The sequence below is a fragment of the Culex pipiens genome, chromosome 2, assembly GCF_016801865.2.
Source record: "Culex pipiens pallens isolate TS chromosome 2, TS_CPP_V2, whole genome shotgun sequence".
In the NCBI taxonomy this organism is placed as follows: domain Eukaryota; kingdom Metazoa; phylum Arthropoda; class Insecta; order Diptera; family Culicidae; genus Culex; species Culex pipiens.
The window spans coordinates 223,386,138-223,399,519 of record NC_068938.1 but is presented as its reverse complement, the minus strand read 5'-3'; the positions used below and the strand labels follow the sequence as shown (position 1 = coordinate 223,399,519).

The 13,382-nt window shown below is 35.6% G+C and overlaps 1 protein-coding gene across 4 annotated transcripts in view; it reads left to right on the top strand.

Moving 5' to 3' along the window:
- LOC120423698 (putative polypeptide N-acetylgalactosaminyltransferase 9) overlaps positions 1-12,922 on the top strand; it is an 83,129-nt gene extending 70,207 nt beyond the window's left edge. For 3 of the 4 annotated variants that reach the window (XM_039587598.2, XM_039587599.2, XM_052709188.1), the window contains exons 4-11: positions 6,143-6,790; positions 6,855-7,226; positions 7,919-8,083; positions 8,142-8,335; positions 8,400-8,618; positions 8,670-8,903; positions 8,991-9,101; positions 11,036-12,922. In XM_039587598.2, coding sequence (XP_039443532.1) covers positions 6,388-6,790; positions 6,855-7,226; positions 7,919-8,083; positions 8,142-8,335; positions 8,400-8,618; positions 8,670-8,903; positions 8,991-9,101; positions 11,036-11,305 — 1,968 coding nt within the window. In that variant the 5' untranslated portion in view covers positions 6,143-6,387 and the 3' untranslated portion in view covers positions 11,306-12,922. Of the gene's footprint in view, positions 1-6,142; positions 6,791-6,854; positions 7,227-7,918; positions 8,084-8,141; positions 8,336-8,399; positions 8,619-8,669; positions 8,904-8,990; positions 9,102-9,323; positions 9,429-11,035 lie in introns of all 4 variants that reach the window. The other variant, XM_052709189.1, reaches the window with a different exon arrangement.
- The last annotated feature ends 460 nt before the right edge of the window (positions 12,923-13,382 follow it).

The window sequence follows — 13,382 nt, the reverse complement described above, 5'->3', positions numbered from 1 at the left end:
ATGAATACCTTGGGTGACGCGCGGAATCCGTGGTTGGCTGGATGGTGGGAATTTTTCACCCTCTTTCCGACAAACAGATTAATGAGCTGACGCAACAAAAATTATCCAATAAAAAAACAGTTTAGACGTTTAATGACACGGATTAGCACTCGTAAACACGAAATGCAACCAAAATTGAGTAATCACGTCTTAATGGCACCGGAAGTTCAACAAACCTGATCGCACGTTTGTAACATTGACATTGAGACAGATCGTCTGATCGAGCGCACACCACTAACCGAGCCCCGAGATCGATGGGGATTAATGATATATAGAAACACAGAAAAAGGCGAAATTGCTCAAAACAAACCAACAAAGTGGACGAGAGAGAAAAAGGAGAAACAATCGAAGTAAGCCACGCCGACCCTCCATTTGCACTAAGGCAGCTCCTTCGATCGCAATCGTGACACTTTGGGGGTGCAAAGTTATGCAACATTATCAGAGTGGTGTGGTGATTATGATCATACTTAAGAGGTGATCGCGATGAAGCAAAAACATCGCGATTCACCTGTTGATTAAGGTTTTCTCGCGTGTTATGTTTAGTAACGCTTTTGCGTAAATTTGCATGATTAGCATATCCAGCGGAGCGAATCTTTCACCTGTTTACATAAAAAAGGTGGCACTCCACTTTTTATAAACTGATTTGATCAATCTCTAAGTAAGAAATGAAGTACTGGAAAAGTCGAGAATTGAAAATTGGTATTTGAAGATCATTAATCTGGGTAAAATTTTATATAAAAAAGTATGTAAGTTTTCGCCATTTTTATTTACCTGTATTTATTATATTTGTAATCTAAACAATAGCAAAAAATGAAGTTAGCTAAAAAACACATTAAGGTGTTAATTAACCACTTTTTATAAGTTGTAACCACAACGAATGAATAAAAAAAATTAATAAATTAAAGATTAAAATTTTAAATTTTACCTCGTTGAAAGGATAAATGTGTAATGTTACAAGGTAAGCCGGTAAAATTTTCATAATTTTGAATTTAGTTTAATTTCTGCTCATTAATTTACTTAAATTATCCTCTTAAGGCAAAACTATCATTGAAAGTTTGAAAGCTCTACAATTCTTAAATTTAAGCAATTGATATTTAAGCTTTAAGAATCTCTTAACCCTCTACTGCCCAAATTTTTTTTTTCGAAAATTTTGATTTTTCCCTTGTTCAGGAGGTCATTTTGAGCAACTTTTGTTCTACGAAAAACATTACTTCTCTTGTTTTATGTTTTTCTTGTTTTATTTTAAGTATTTTAATTTGCATTTATCTTGTTTAGTTTATGTTTGTTTTTGGTAGTATTTGGCCTATTCTACCACCTAATATAATTACATTTTGCCTATCTAATTTTTTCACGGTTTTACAGTCACTTTTTCAATTTTTTGCTTGTTTTTCACATTTTCTGCTATAAAATGGCACCATTATTATTTAAATTGCAAAAAAATGCGTAGAGGCATAGTCTGGGACACTACAAAAATTATTGCATACTTCTTTTTACTGAAAATATAGAAAATGTTGGTATTGATCCTTGCACTGTAACTTGGATTTGGCCCGCACTTTTCTCTCGCACTTTTGACAACAAGAGTTTGAAAAACTAGGCAACCAGTTGTTGTTTATTTACATTTCCAGTCGCATTTTCCACCAAACTGGACTTCCGCACTTCAAAATTGCTATTGACAGCTGAAAAACAAGCGAATAACCTCGGCTCGCTTTGATCATTTTGTAGGTAATTTAAAATTTCCCAAGCTGGTTTGACAAGTCGCAATAGTGCGATCGATAGCAATAAATTAGTGAGAAGTCCAAGTTAGTGGGAATTGCGCAATAAAAAACACAGCCAAAGTTGACCCCTAAAAAATTACATTTTTTAAAACATTGGCAAAGTCACATAAAACAAGTTAAACTTCCAACCCTGAAATTTTCAAAAAATTTAAGAGTTCTTCTTTCCAATGCTTTTTAAAGATCAAAAATCGGTTGGAAAATCGATTTTTGGCGATTTTTTAGATCGAAGCCCGTCTAAAGGCGGGGTTAGGTTGTAGAGGGTTAAAGGTTGAGGAAATAAAATATCAAAATTAAAATGTATTGTGCAATATTAAGCTATTTGCAAAGCTTTTTCATAACTTTTTTCGGATAATCATAGAAATTTTAATTCAAGTTTAATTTTAAAATTTCTGTAAACATATCAATTTTTAAAAAGATTTTTTTGTTTTCATAGAATTTTTAATGGGATTTGAACTATGGATTATTCAGATTTTTAAATTTTAAAATGGAGGAATTTCAATATTTTTTATTGCTGATCTTGAACAAAAAAAAAATCATAATCGCATCATAATTTGTTTTGTAAATATTGTAAATTTTGTAAATTTAGTAAATTTAGTAAATTTTGTAAATTAAGTAAATTTTGTAAATTTAGTAAATTTTGTAAATTTTGTAAATTCTGTAAATTTTGTAATTTTTGTAAATTTTGTCAATTTTGTAAATTTTGTCAATTTTGTCAATTTTGTCAATTTTGTCAATTTTGTCAATTTTGTCAATTTTGTCAATTTAGTCAATTTAGTCAATTTTGTCAATTTTGTCAATTTTGTCAATTTTGTCAATTTTGTCAATTTTGTCAATTTTGTCAATTTTGTCAATTTTGTCAATTTTGTCAATTTTGTCAATTTTGTCAATTTTGTCAATTTTGTCAATTTTGTCAATTTTGTCAATTTTGTCAATTTTGTCAATTTTGTCAATTTTGTCAATTTTGTCAATTTTGTCAATTTTGTCAATTTTGTCAATTTTGTCAATTTTGTCAATTTTGTCAATTTTGTCAATTTTGTAAATTTTGTCAATTTTGTCAATTTTGTCAATTTTGTCAATTTTGTCAATTTTGTCAATTTTGTCAATTTTGACAATTTTGACAATTTTGTCAATTTTGTCAATTTTGTCAATTTTGTAAATTTTGTAAATTTTGTCAATTTTGTCAATTTTGTCAATTTTGTCAATTTTGTCAATTTTGTCAATTTTGTCAATTTTGTCAATTTTGTCAATTTTGTCAATTTTGACAATTTTGTCAATTTTGTCAATTTTGTCAATTTTGTCAATTTTGTCAATTTTGTCAATTTTGTCAATTTTGTCAATTTTGTCAATTTTGTCAATTTTGTCAATTTTGTCAATTTTGTCAATTTTGTCAATTTTGTAAATTTTGTAAATTTTGTCAATTTTGTCAATTTTGTCAATTTTGTCAATTTTGTCAATTTTGTCAATTTTGTCAATTTTGTCAATTTTGTCAATTTTGTCAATTTTGTCAATTTTGTCAATTTTGTCAATTTTGTCAATTTTGTCAATTTTGTCAATTTTGTCAATTTTGTCAATTTTGTCAATTTTGTCAATTTTGTCAATTTTGTCAATTTTGTCAATTTTGTCAATTTTGTCAATTTTGTCAATTTTGTAAATTTTGTCAATTTTGTCAATTTTGTCAATTTTGTCAATTTTGACAATTTTGACAATTTTGTCAATTTTGTCAATTTTGTCAATTTTGTAAATTTTGTCAATTTTGTCAATTTTGTCAATTTTGTCAATTTTGTCAATTTTGTCAATTTTGTCAATTTTGTCAATTTTGTCAATTTTGACAATTTTGTCAATTTTGTCAATTTTGTCAATTTTGTCAATTTTGTCAATTTTATCAATTTTGTCAATTTTGTCAATTTTGTCAATTTTGTCAATTTTGTCAATTTTGTCAATTTTGTCAATTTTGTCAATTTTGTCAATTTTGTCAATTTTGTCAATTTTGTCAATTTTGTCAATTTTGTCAATTTTGTCAATTTTGTCAATTTTGTCAATTTTGTCAATTTTGTCAATTTTGTCAATTTTGACAATTTTGTCAATTTTGTCAATTTTGTCAATTTTGTCAATTTTGTCAATTTTGTCAATTTTGTCAATTTGTCAATTTTGTCAATTTTGTCAATTTTGTCAATTTTGTCAATTTTGTCAATTTTGTCAATTTTGTCAATTTTGTCAATTTTGTCAATTTTGTCAATTTTGTCAATTTTGTCAATTCTTGTCAATTCTTGTCAATTCTTGTCAATTTTGTCAATTCTTGTCAAATTTGTCAATTTTGTCAATTTTGTCAATTTTGTCAATTTTGTCAATTCTTGTCAAATTTGTCAATTTTGTCAATTTTGTCAGTTTTGTCAATTTTGTCAATTTTGTCAATTTTGTCAATTTTGTCAATTTTGTCAATTTTGTCAATTCTTGTCAATTCTTGTCAATTCTTGTCAATTCTTGTCAATTCTTGTCAATTCTTGTCAATTCTTGTCAATTTTGTCAATTCTTGTCAAATATGTCAATTTTGTCAATTTTGTCAATTTTGTAAATTTTGTCAATTTTGTCAATTTTGTCAATTTTGTCAATTTTGTCAATTTTGTCAATTTTGTCAATTTTGTCAATTTTGTCAATTTTGTCAATTTTGTCAATTTTGTCAATTTTGTCAATTTTGTCAATTTTGTCAATTCTTGTCAATTCTTGTCAATTCTTGTCAATTTTGTCAATTCTTGTCAAATATGTCAATTTTGTCAATTTTGTCAATTTTGTCAATTTTGTCAATTTTGTCAATTTTGTCAATTTTGTCAATTTTGTCAATTTTGTCAATTCTTGTCAATTCTTGTCAATTCTTGTCAATTTTGTCAATTCTTGTCAAATTTGTCAATTTTGTCAATTTTGTCAATTTTGTCAATTTTGTCAATTTTGTCAATTTTGTCAATTTTGTCAAATTTGTCAATTTTGTCAATTTTGTCAATTTTGTCAATTTTGTCAATTTTGTCAATTTTGTCAATTTTGTCAATTTTGTCAATTTTGTCAATTTTGTCAATTTTGTCAATTTTGTCAATTTTGTCAATTTTGTCAAATTTGTCAATTTTGTCAATTTTGTCAATTTTGTCAATTTTGTCAGTTTTGTCAATTTTGTCAATTTTGTCAATTTTGTCAATTTTGTCAATTTTGTCAATTTTGTCAATTTTGTCAATTTTGTCAATTTTGTCAATTTTGTCAATTTTGTCAATTTTGTCAATTCTTGTCAATTCTTGTCAATTCTTGTCAATTTTTGTCAAATATGTCAATTTTGTCAATTTTGTCAATTTTGTCAATTTTGTCAATTTTGTCAATTTTGTCAATTTTGTCAATTTTGTCAATTTTGTCAATTTTTGTGTGTTTTTGAGCTCAAAACAACACAATTTAAAATTTGATGTTTGAAATGCCAATATCGTTTCGATTTTTTAACCTGAGTTACACATTTTTTAAGTGAAAAGGATGATAATTTTTATTTAATTTTCAGGAGCATTCTTTTCTAAATGCTTTAAAAATATTGGATGGCTGAAATCCCTGAAAATTGATCAATATATTTAAATGATACAATCTTCAAAGTTTGTTCAGAAATATAAATTTTGCTCATTTCCATCAGATTTCCCCTTTACGCATCTCATTGCCAACTCGGATTCCTCGAACTACCTCCACTTAGTCCAAAATTATAACAGCACAGCAATATGATAATAATTCTACTTTATTGGTAAACGTCATTGCATCACCGGCGTTGTTTGCGCCGGTATCCCACAGCAACGCCTTCTCACCACCTTCTGCGAGGTGTCTCCCTGCTCGATGTTTTGTTTTTTACTTTTCTTTGGCGCCAAACATACTAGGATAGGTCATTGTCTGCGGAACGGTGCTCGATTTGGGGAAGTTTTTCAAAATTTCCTGCCAGAGACTTGAGTGGCAACGGGAAACGAACCCGTTTGTTTTGGTTCGGAAAGCTTGGGATGGGAACATCGCATTGAGGCGGAACCGCGCAAAATTATTACACTCATCAATGTCGTGACTTTTCTTTGGGCTGCATGCTTCCTACAATTGTGACGATGAGGATGGTATTGCAGCTGCCAGTCGACGTGCCAATTATGAGATAATAACAATAGGGGAATAGTGCAAGCTTGTAAATTTTGACGCCCGTGTGCTTGCCTAATCGGGCGGTGTCTTTGTGGGCGGGGGATGGAAGGCAACCACGAACGAATAAACGCTAAATATGTGCATATTTGAGAGCGAGTGCTGAAAATTCCCTTTCGTTTGTTCTCACTTTCTTGCAGAAATCAGCACACATATCACGAGACGAGAGATGCAACAAAGTTAAGTCATTTTTGCTGAGCTTAGTGCGCGCGCATCGAAGCAGGCCAGAATGATGAACACCTTCGCCATGTAAAGATCGCGCGGCCTACTTGGAGCTTTGAGACGAGTTCGGCGCAGCACACTAGACGGATTAGCGGATTGCTAGGATCAGGAGTTAGGTTACTTGACGACTCAGTGCGCACACACGGCGAAGAGCTCTACAACGATGGGACTGATAGGCAGACGGAGATCGTCCTTCCTGAAGATCATCGCACTGCTCGGGGTGGTCTGGTTTATGGTGGTGTTTGTCCTGTATTCAGACGACGGAAGCAGTAGCAGTAGTAGATCGGCGGGTGGAGTTGCGGGACCGAGTGGGGGTGGAAGTGCGTTTGAAGCACCAAGGAGGTTACCTCTGCAGGGTATCCGGGATCGGTTCAACCAGTTCATCATCAACGCCCGCGAGGATGCCAACAAGGACGACCTGAGTCCGGATGTGGACGGTGGGGAAGGTGGCGCGGGAGGGGTTGTAGACTATGTGAACAACAACATCGACGGCGATGTTCCGTTCGTGGAGAAGGAGACCAAGCGGAAAGTGCCACCAAAGAGCAAGAAGCGGAATGAGAATCAAGGTATGATCATGGGTTGAGGAGGTTGTTTATTTAGATCAGAGGTAAATCCATGCTTTTTTTGCAGACTTGACGGGCGTGATCGCCCCACCAAACGAGGACAGTCCGGATGCGCCCGGAGCCATGGGCAAGCCGGTGGTTCTCCCTAAGGACATGTCTCCAGAGATGAAAAAGGCCGTCGATGACGGATGGGCTAAGAATGCGTTCAATCAGTACGCGGCGGATATGATTTCAATCCGGCGCAGTCTTCCGGATCCACGAGATCCCTGGTGCAAGGAACCGAACCGGTATCAGAAGGACCTGCCGGCCACTTCTGTCATCATCTGTTTCCACAACGAGGCGTGGTCGGTTCTGCTGCGAACGGTTCACTCTGTGCTCGATCGCTCTCCTGAACATCTGGTCAAGGAGGTCATCCTCGTGGACGACTTTTCCGATATGCGTAAGTAGGCCATGACTTGAACTTTTGAACGGAAAGTTTACAAAAATACAAAGTACAACAATTTAAATAGTACAAGAATTTGAGAAGCACAAGAATTTCAAAAGTACAATTATTTCAAAACTAAAAGAATTTCAAATGTACAAGATTTTGAAAAGAACAAAAAATTTCATAAGTACAAGATTTTCAAAAGTACAAGAATTTCAAAACTAAAAGATTTTCAAAACTAAAAGATTTTCAAAACTACAAGATTTTCAAAACTACAAGATTTTCAATAGTACAAGGTTTTGAAAAGTAAAAGAATTTCAAAAGAACAAGAATTTCTAAACTACAAGAAGTTCCAAACCACAAGAATTTCAAAAGTACAATTATTTCAAAACTAAAAGAATTTCAAATGTACAAGATTTTGAAAAGTACAAGAATTTCATAAGTACAAGATTTTCAAAAGTACAAGAATTTCAAAACTAAAAGATTTTCAAAACTAAAAGATTTTCAAAACTACAAGATTTTCAAAACTACAAGATTTTCAATAGTACAAGGTTTTGAAAAGTAAAAGAATTTCAAAAGAACAAGAATTTCTAAACTACAAGAAGTTCCAAACCACAAGAATTTCAAAAGTACAAACATTTCAAAAGTACGAGAATTTCAAAAGACGGACGAAACTAATCTAAGCCTACTCTGATTGCTCACAACAGCGCACACCCAGAAGCAACTGGAGGACTACTTCGAGGCGTATCCCAGGGTGAAGATCGTGCGTGCGCCCAAACGCGAGGGACTGATCCGGGCTCGCCTACTTGGAGCTCGCTACGCCACCGCTCCGGTCCTGACCTACTTGGATTCGCACTGCGAGTGCACGACTGGTAATTTCGAGTGGATATTTTTTTAAGGAGAAATTGCCAAAAAATCCATTTCTCTCAGGTTGGTTGGAACCGCTGCTAGACCGGATCGCTAAAAACTCCACGACCGTGGTCTGCCCGGTGATTGACGTGATCGACGACAACACGATGGAGTACCACTACAGGGATTCGGGCGGTGTCAATGTAGGTGGATTCGACTGGAATCTGCAGTTCAACTGGCACGCCGTGCCCGAGAAGGAGAAGCGAAGGCATAAGGTAAGGGGGGTTTGAGATCGCTTGGAGGTTGGAATCTGGCCTGAAGGTAATATTTTGATTGCAGAGCACCGCCGAACCTGTGTGGTCCCCGACGATGGCCGGAGGGTTGTTCTCCATCGATAAGGAGTTCTTCGAGCGGCTTGGCACTTACGATTCCGGGTTTGATATCTGGGGAGGGGAGAATCTGGAACTATCGTTCAAGACGTGGATGTGCGGCGGAACGTTAGAGATCGTGCCTTGCTCGCACGTGGGTCACATCTTCCGGAAGCGGTCGCCGTACAAGGTACTTTGTAGGTTTTTAGTCTTGAAACAGTTTCACAAGTTTTGTTTTTAGTGGCGAACGGGAGTCAACGTTATCAAGCGCAACTCGGTTCGGTTGGCGGAAGTGTGGCTGGACGAGTACGCCAAGTATTACTACCAGCGGATCGGAAACGACAAGGGAGACTACGGAGACGTTTCGTCCCGGAAGCAGCTGCGCGAGGAGCTGGGATGCAAGTCGTTCCGGTGGTATCTGGACAACATCTTCCCGGAGCTTTTTATTCCAGGCGAAGCTGTCGCTTCCGGAGAGGTAAAGTCGTTGATATTTATTTTATGTTTTGTATTCTTCCCTTCCGAATAAAAATAACCATTTTGAATCGCAACATGCAAACCCAAGGTAAGAAATATGGGCTACGGAAACCGAACCTGTCTGGATGCACCGGGAGGCAAGAAGAACCTGCGGAAACCAGTGGGGCTGTACCCTTGCCACAATCAGGGCGGCAATCAAGTAAATAACCTCACTTTTCTCCCCCTTAGAAGCAGAACAATCGCAGGAGTCTGTCAACCGGTCATCACAACATCAAAGATCAAAGCTTGCTTTGTCGCCGAAAGAAAAAAAAAAAACGATTTTCTTCATCTCATTCCTCGCGTTTTTCTCATTTCTCTTCCTCTCTCTCTCTTTCTACACTCATTTCCGGCAAATCGTGTGTGTGTGTGTCGCGCGTTGCAGGTAGCGAACCCGTGGTCAGGTTTGTGTATTGATTCGGCCGCCAAGCCCGAGGACATGCATACGCCGCTTGGCATCTGGCCCTGCCACCAGGCGGGCGGTAATCAGGTATTTAGCCTCTCTCCCTCTCGTGCGAATCCTCCCTTAAATCCACCCCCCCACCCACTTCACTTTAAACCTGTATACAATTGGGTCGACCTCCCCTCGGTAGTGCTTCATATGGTCAGGGCTAAACAACTCACTTACTCACTCACGCTATACTGACTCACTCACACTCATCCATTTGCTCATTGCTCACTAAAAATTGGTGAAAAAGAACTGCGCGTGGAACTCCCCCATGCGGGTGCGCAGTCTACTACGATTACGGCTTTTTGTTAATTTTAGTTTAGATCGGATTGGGGAGTTTTAATAACAGATTTTGAAATCATTCACAAATATGAATTAAATTTGCGTTAAATAATGATTTAGTTGTTCAATGAAAAATAAATTTTATCACAATTTTTAAATTAAGGTTACCCGAGCAGAGTTCAAAATCTGATTTTTTTTTTGTTTTTTAGCTATCAAAATTGTCAAATTGTCAAAATTGTCAAAATTGTCAAAATTGTCAAAATTGTCAAAATTGTCAAAATTGTCAAAATTGTCAAAATTGTCAAAATTGACAAAATTGTCAAAATTGACAAAATTGTCAAAATTGTCAAAATTGTCAAAATTGTCAAAATTGTCAAAAATTGACAAAAATTTACAAAATTGACAAGATTGACCAAATTTACGATTTTTTTTTTCAAAATATATAAAATAAAAATAAAAAAGCGAATAGATTAGAATTAGAATCTGGTCGGGTATATCTTAGTTTGAACAAAAAATCCTTTTTCAGTTTCCGTAATGATATCAATTCAATCATTTCAGTAGTTGGTGAACCATGTTCGACAAGAAATCTCTTCCATCAACTTCCATGCACGCTTTCTGCCTTCTCAAAATTGAATTAGTCCAAAAAACACTTTCCAAAGATCAGAAAAAAAAACTTTCACTTCATTTCCTTCCTTCCGGATTGTGCCCTCTGTTCCAACCTTCCCTACCTCTTTTTTTTACGCAAAATTCCCGATCAAAAGTTTCCAGGAACGTGACTCGTGGATTCCCGAAACAGATAACAAAAAAACAAATGCATGTCCTCAAGCCAGCTGCAGGACACACGAAACAAAACATAAAACTGGTAATGGGTTTACGCTACTTTGCGCTGACAGTATTTACTTTGTAAAAAAAACGGTCGAGAAAGCTTCGTTTCGATGTGTTTGGTGATGATTGGTAACAGATTCCTGTAAATATGTTCTCTCTTTTTTAGAGTTAGATTTAGTTGAGTAAATCAAAGTAGACTGTTGATTTTGTTTTTGTTGTTGTTTAACAAATCAGTGACGTCTGCGACTACTTGAAGTGTACATAGCAATGGCCTACTGTTTGTGCTGCTTTCGCTGTTTGGATAATTTTTATACACATTTTAAAATTTTCAGGGACATAGCAAATCGGCTCAAGTTATGTTTCTTCAAGTATGTACTGACAGATGTCACTAATTTGAAAAATACTTTAAACCGTTTGCCAAACCGCTAGCCGGAACGGTTCAAAGTAGGCTTTTTGAGTTTCAATTAACAATTAATTTAGACTTCATAGATATTGTAATTTTTTTTCAATCATTAACATACTGTAATTTCCCCCCTCAAAAGTACTGGATGCTGAGCAAAACGGGCGAGATCCGGCGGGACGAGGCCTGCCTGGATTACGCCGGCCAGGACGTGATCCTGTACCCGTGCCACGGTTCCAAGGGCAACCAGTACTGGAACTACTCGCCCAGCTCGCGCCTGCTGCGCCACGGCTCCTCGGACAAGTGTCTCGCGATCAACGAGAGCAAGCAGAAGCTGGTCATGGCCGACTGCGACGCGTCGGTGGAGGCGCAAAAGTGGCTGTTCCAGAACTACGATCCTAGCAAGCTGTGAATTGAGCGCGCGCACACGTACACAAATTGCCAATTGTCTACAGAACAGGTGGAGCAAAATGAGTCCAAAACAGGAAGACGTGACTAGCGGAGTAAAGTGGTTCATTTTTTTTACTAAATTAGTCCATTTGTTTTCCCCACGTGGCAAGCAAGTAGCATAGGTAGAGAAATGATTTTAATGTGATTTTTACGATAAATTATTATTTAGCGATAGAATGCTCCTCGTAAGCTTCCTTGCTTCCGCGAAAGATGCTGTGAGATTGCACAGCGAGTTAGTTTTGTTCCTGAATTTGATTTAGTAAAAAAAGAAAGTGTTCGGCATGCCCCTTCGAGTACGAGTACAAATCTAACCTACAAAACCAAATTAGCGACGATAGAAATTTCATTTTCCCCCCTTTTTCGGTACTTACTCGAACGTTTGATTAACAAACGCAAGAACAAACTGCCATAAATCATTCCACGAATTTTACAGAGAAAGAAAGCGTCCAATCTGCAAGCAAACACCAGACTATCAAAAAAAAAATCTTCCTTTAAAAGACTTTTCATTTTTAATTATTTTACACCGTAGAGAACCTCTGAAAACCTGAAAACTCCCGGAAACGAAAGATTTCACGTATTGCCGCGCGATCGCAGCAGGCTATGATCGTTTTCGTTCCTTCCAATCGTTGTTTTTTCTAAAATCTTCGTTTCTATTGTTTTGTGCTACGCCGCACAAAATCGCTAGAGATGCTCACGCACGCTTACTGCGATTAGAACGTGTTGCAACCGGTGATCGGGTTGCTGCGTTTTTTGGTTTCGTTGCAATACTTTTACCCCACCCCGACATGGATAACGACAAAATAGAGTTGCTCAAAGGTGTTTTAAAACATGTGACGAAGTAAACCCCCCTCAAATTTACAAAAACACACATTCCAATATTGTACTATCTTACTTAGTGAGGAAACATTAAAAGTTGTTAAAACACACAAATAAACATAGAATAGCAGCGCGATAGGACGTGGATGCTGCGTGGTTCAAACATATCAGGATACGACATTCAGAGAAAAGGTTTGCCATAGATAAACTGATTTTTCTCGTTTTCCGTTAGTTTTTTAACAACAATAACACACAAAACCGACATATCTAAAGCATTGAAACTCTTCCCGCTATTAGTTTTCTAAGAAACGTTACACTTGAAACAAATCTATTACGAGAGACAATTGAACTGTTTTCTAATACTAATTTGTACATCTTAACTGGTAGAAACGAAAAAAAGAAACGTTATTTTTGTTCTTACTCCTCCCGTGTAGTAATACAAATTATTATAATACAAAAAAAACAAGTAAACAACTACAAATAACTGTATCATAAGAGAGAGAAGCGAGTACGAGTGGTGCGAGTGCGAGAGAAAAACTCCGATCGTAGATCGAAGCGATGGCGAGACAATGAATTGAACCTTCGGAAAGAGAGTGCGGATGAGCGTATATATTTCTACATGTGCCTTGTAAATTATTATCATTGGTTACGATTATGAGACAAAGTGAATGCTATCAATTAACTACACACAAACAACACACTTTGAAAACAAGAAAAAAAAAACACACGTGTTATTTTAATGAAATTGAAAGAAAAGAGAGCAGAGCAGTTCTCTAGGATTTCGGTCATTCAATTTTTTTTGTATTTTTTAATCCGACTGAAACTTTTTTGATGCCTTCGGTATGCCCAAAGAAGCCATTTTGCATCATTAGTTTGTCCATATAATTTTCCATACAAATTCGGCAGCTGTCCATACAAAAATGATGTATGAAAATTCAAAAATCTGTATCTTTTGAAGGAATTTTTTGATCGATTTGGTGTCTTCGGCAAAGTTGTAGGTATGGATACGGACTACACTGGAAAAAAATAATACACGGTAAAAAAAATTTGGTGATTTTTTTATTTAACTTTTTATCACTAAAACTTGATTTACAAAAAAACACTATTTTTAATTTTTTTTATTTTTTGATATGTTTTAGAAGGCATAAAATGCCAACTTTTCAGAAATTTCCAGGTTGTGCAAAAAATCACTGACCGAGTTATGAATTTTTTAATCAATACTG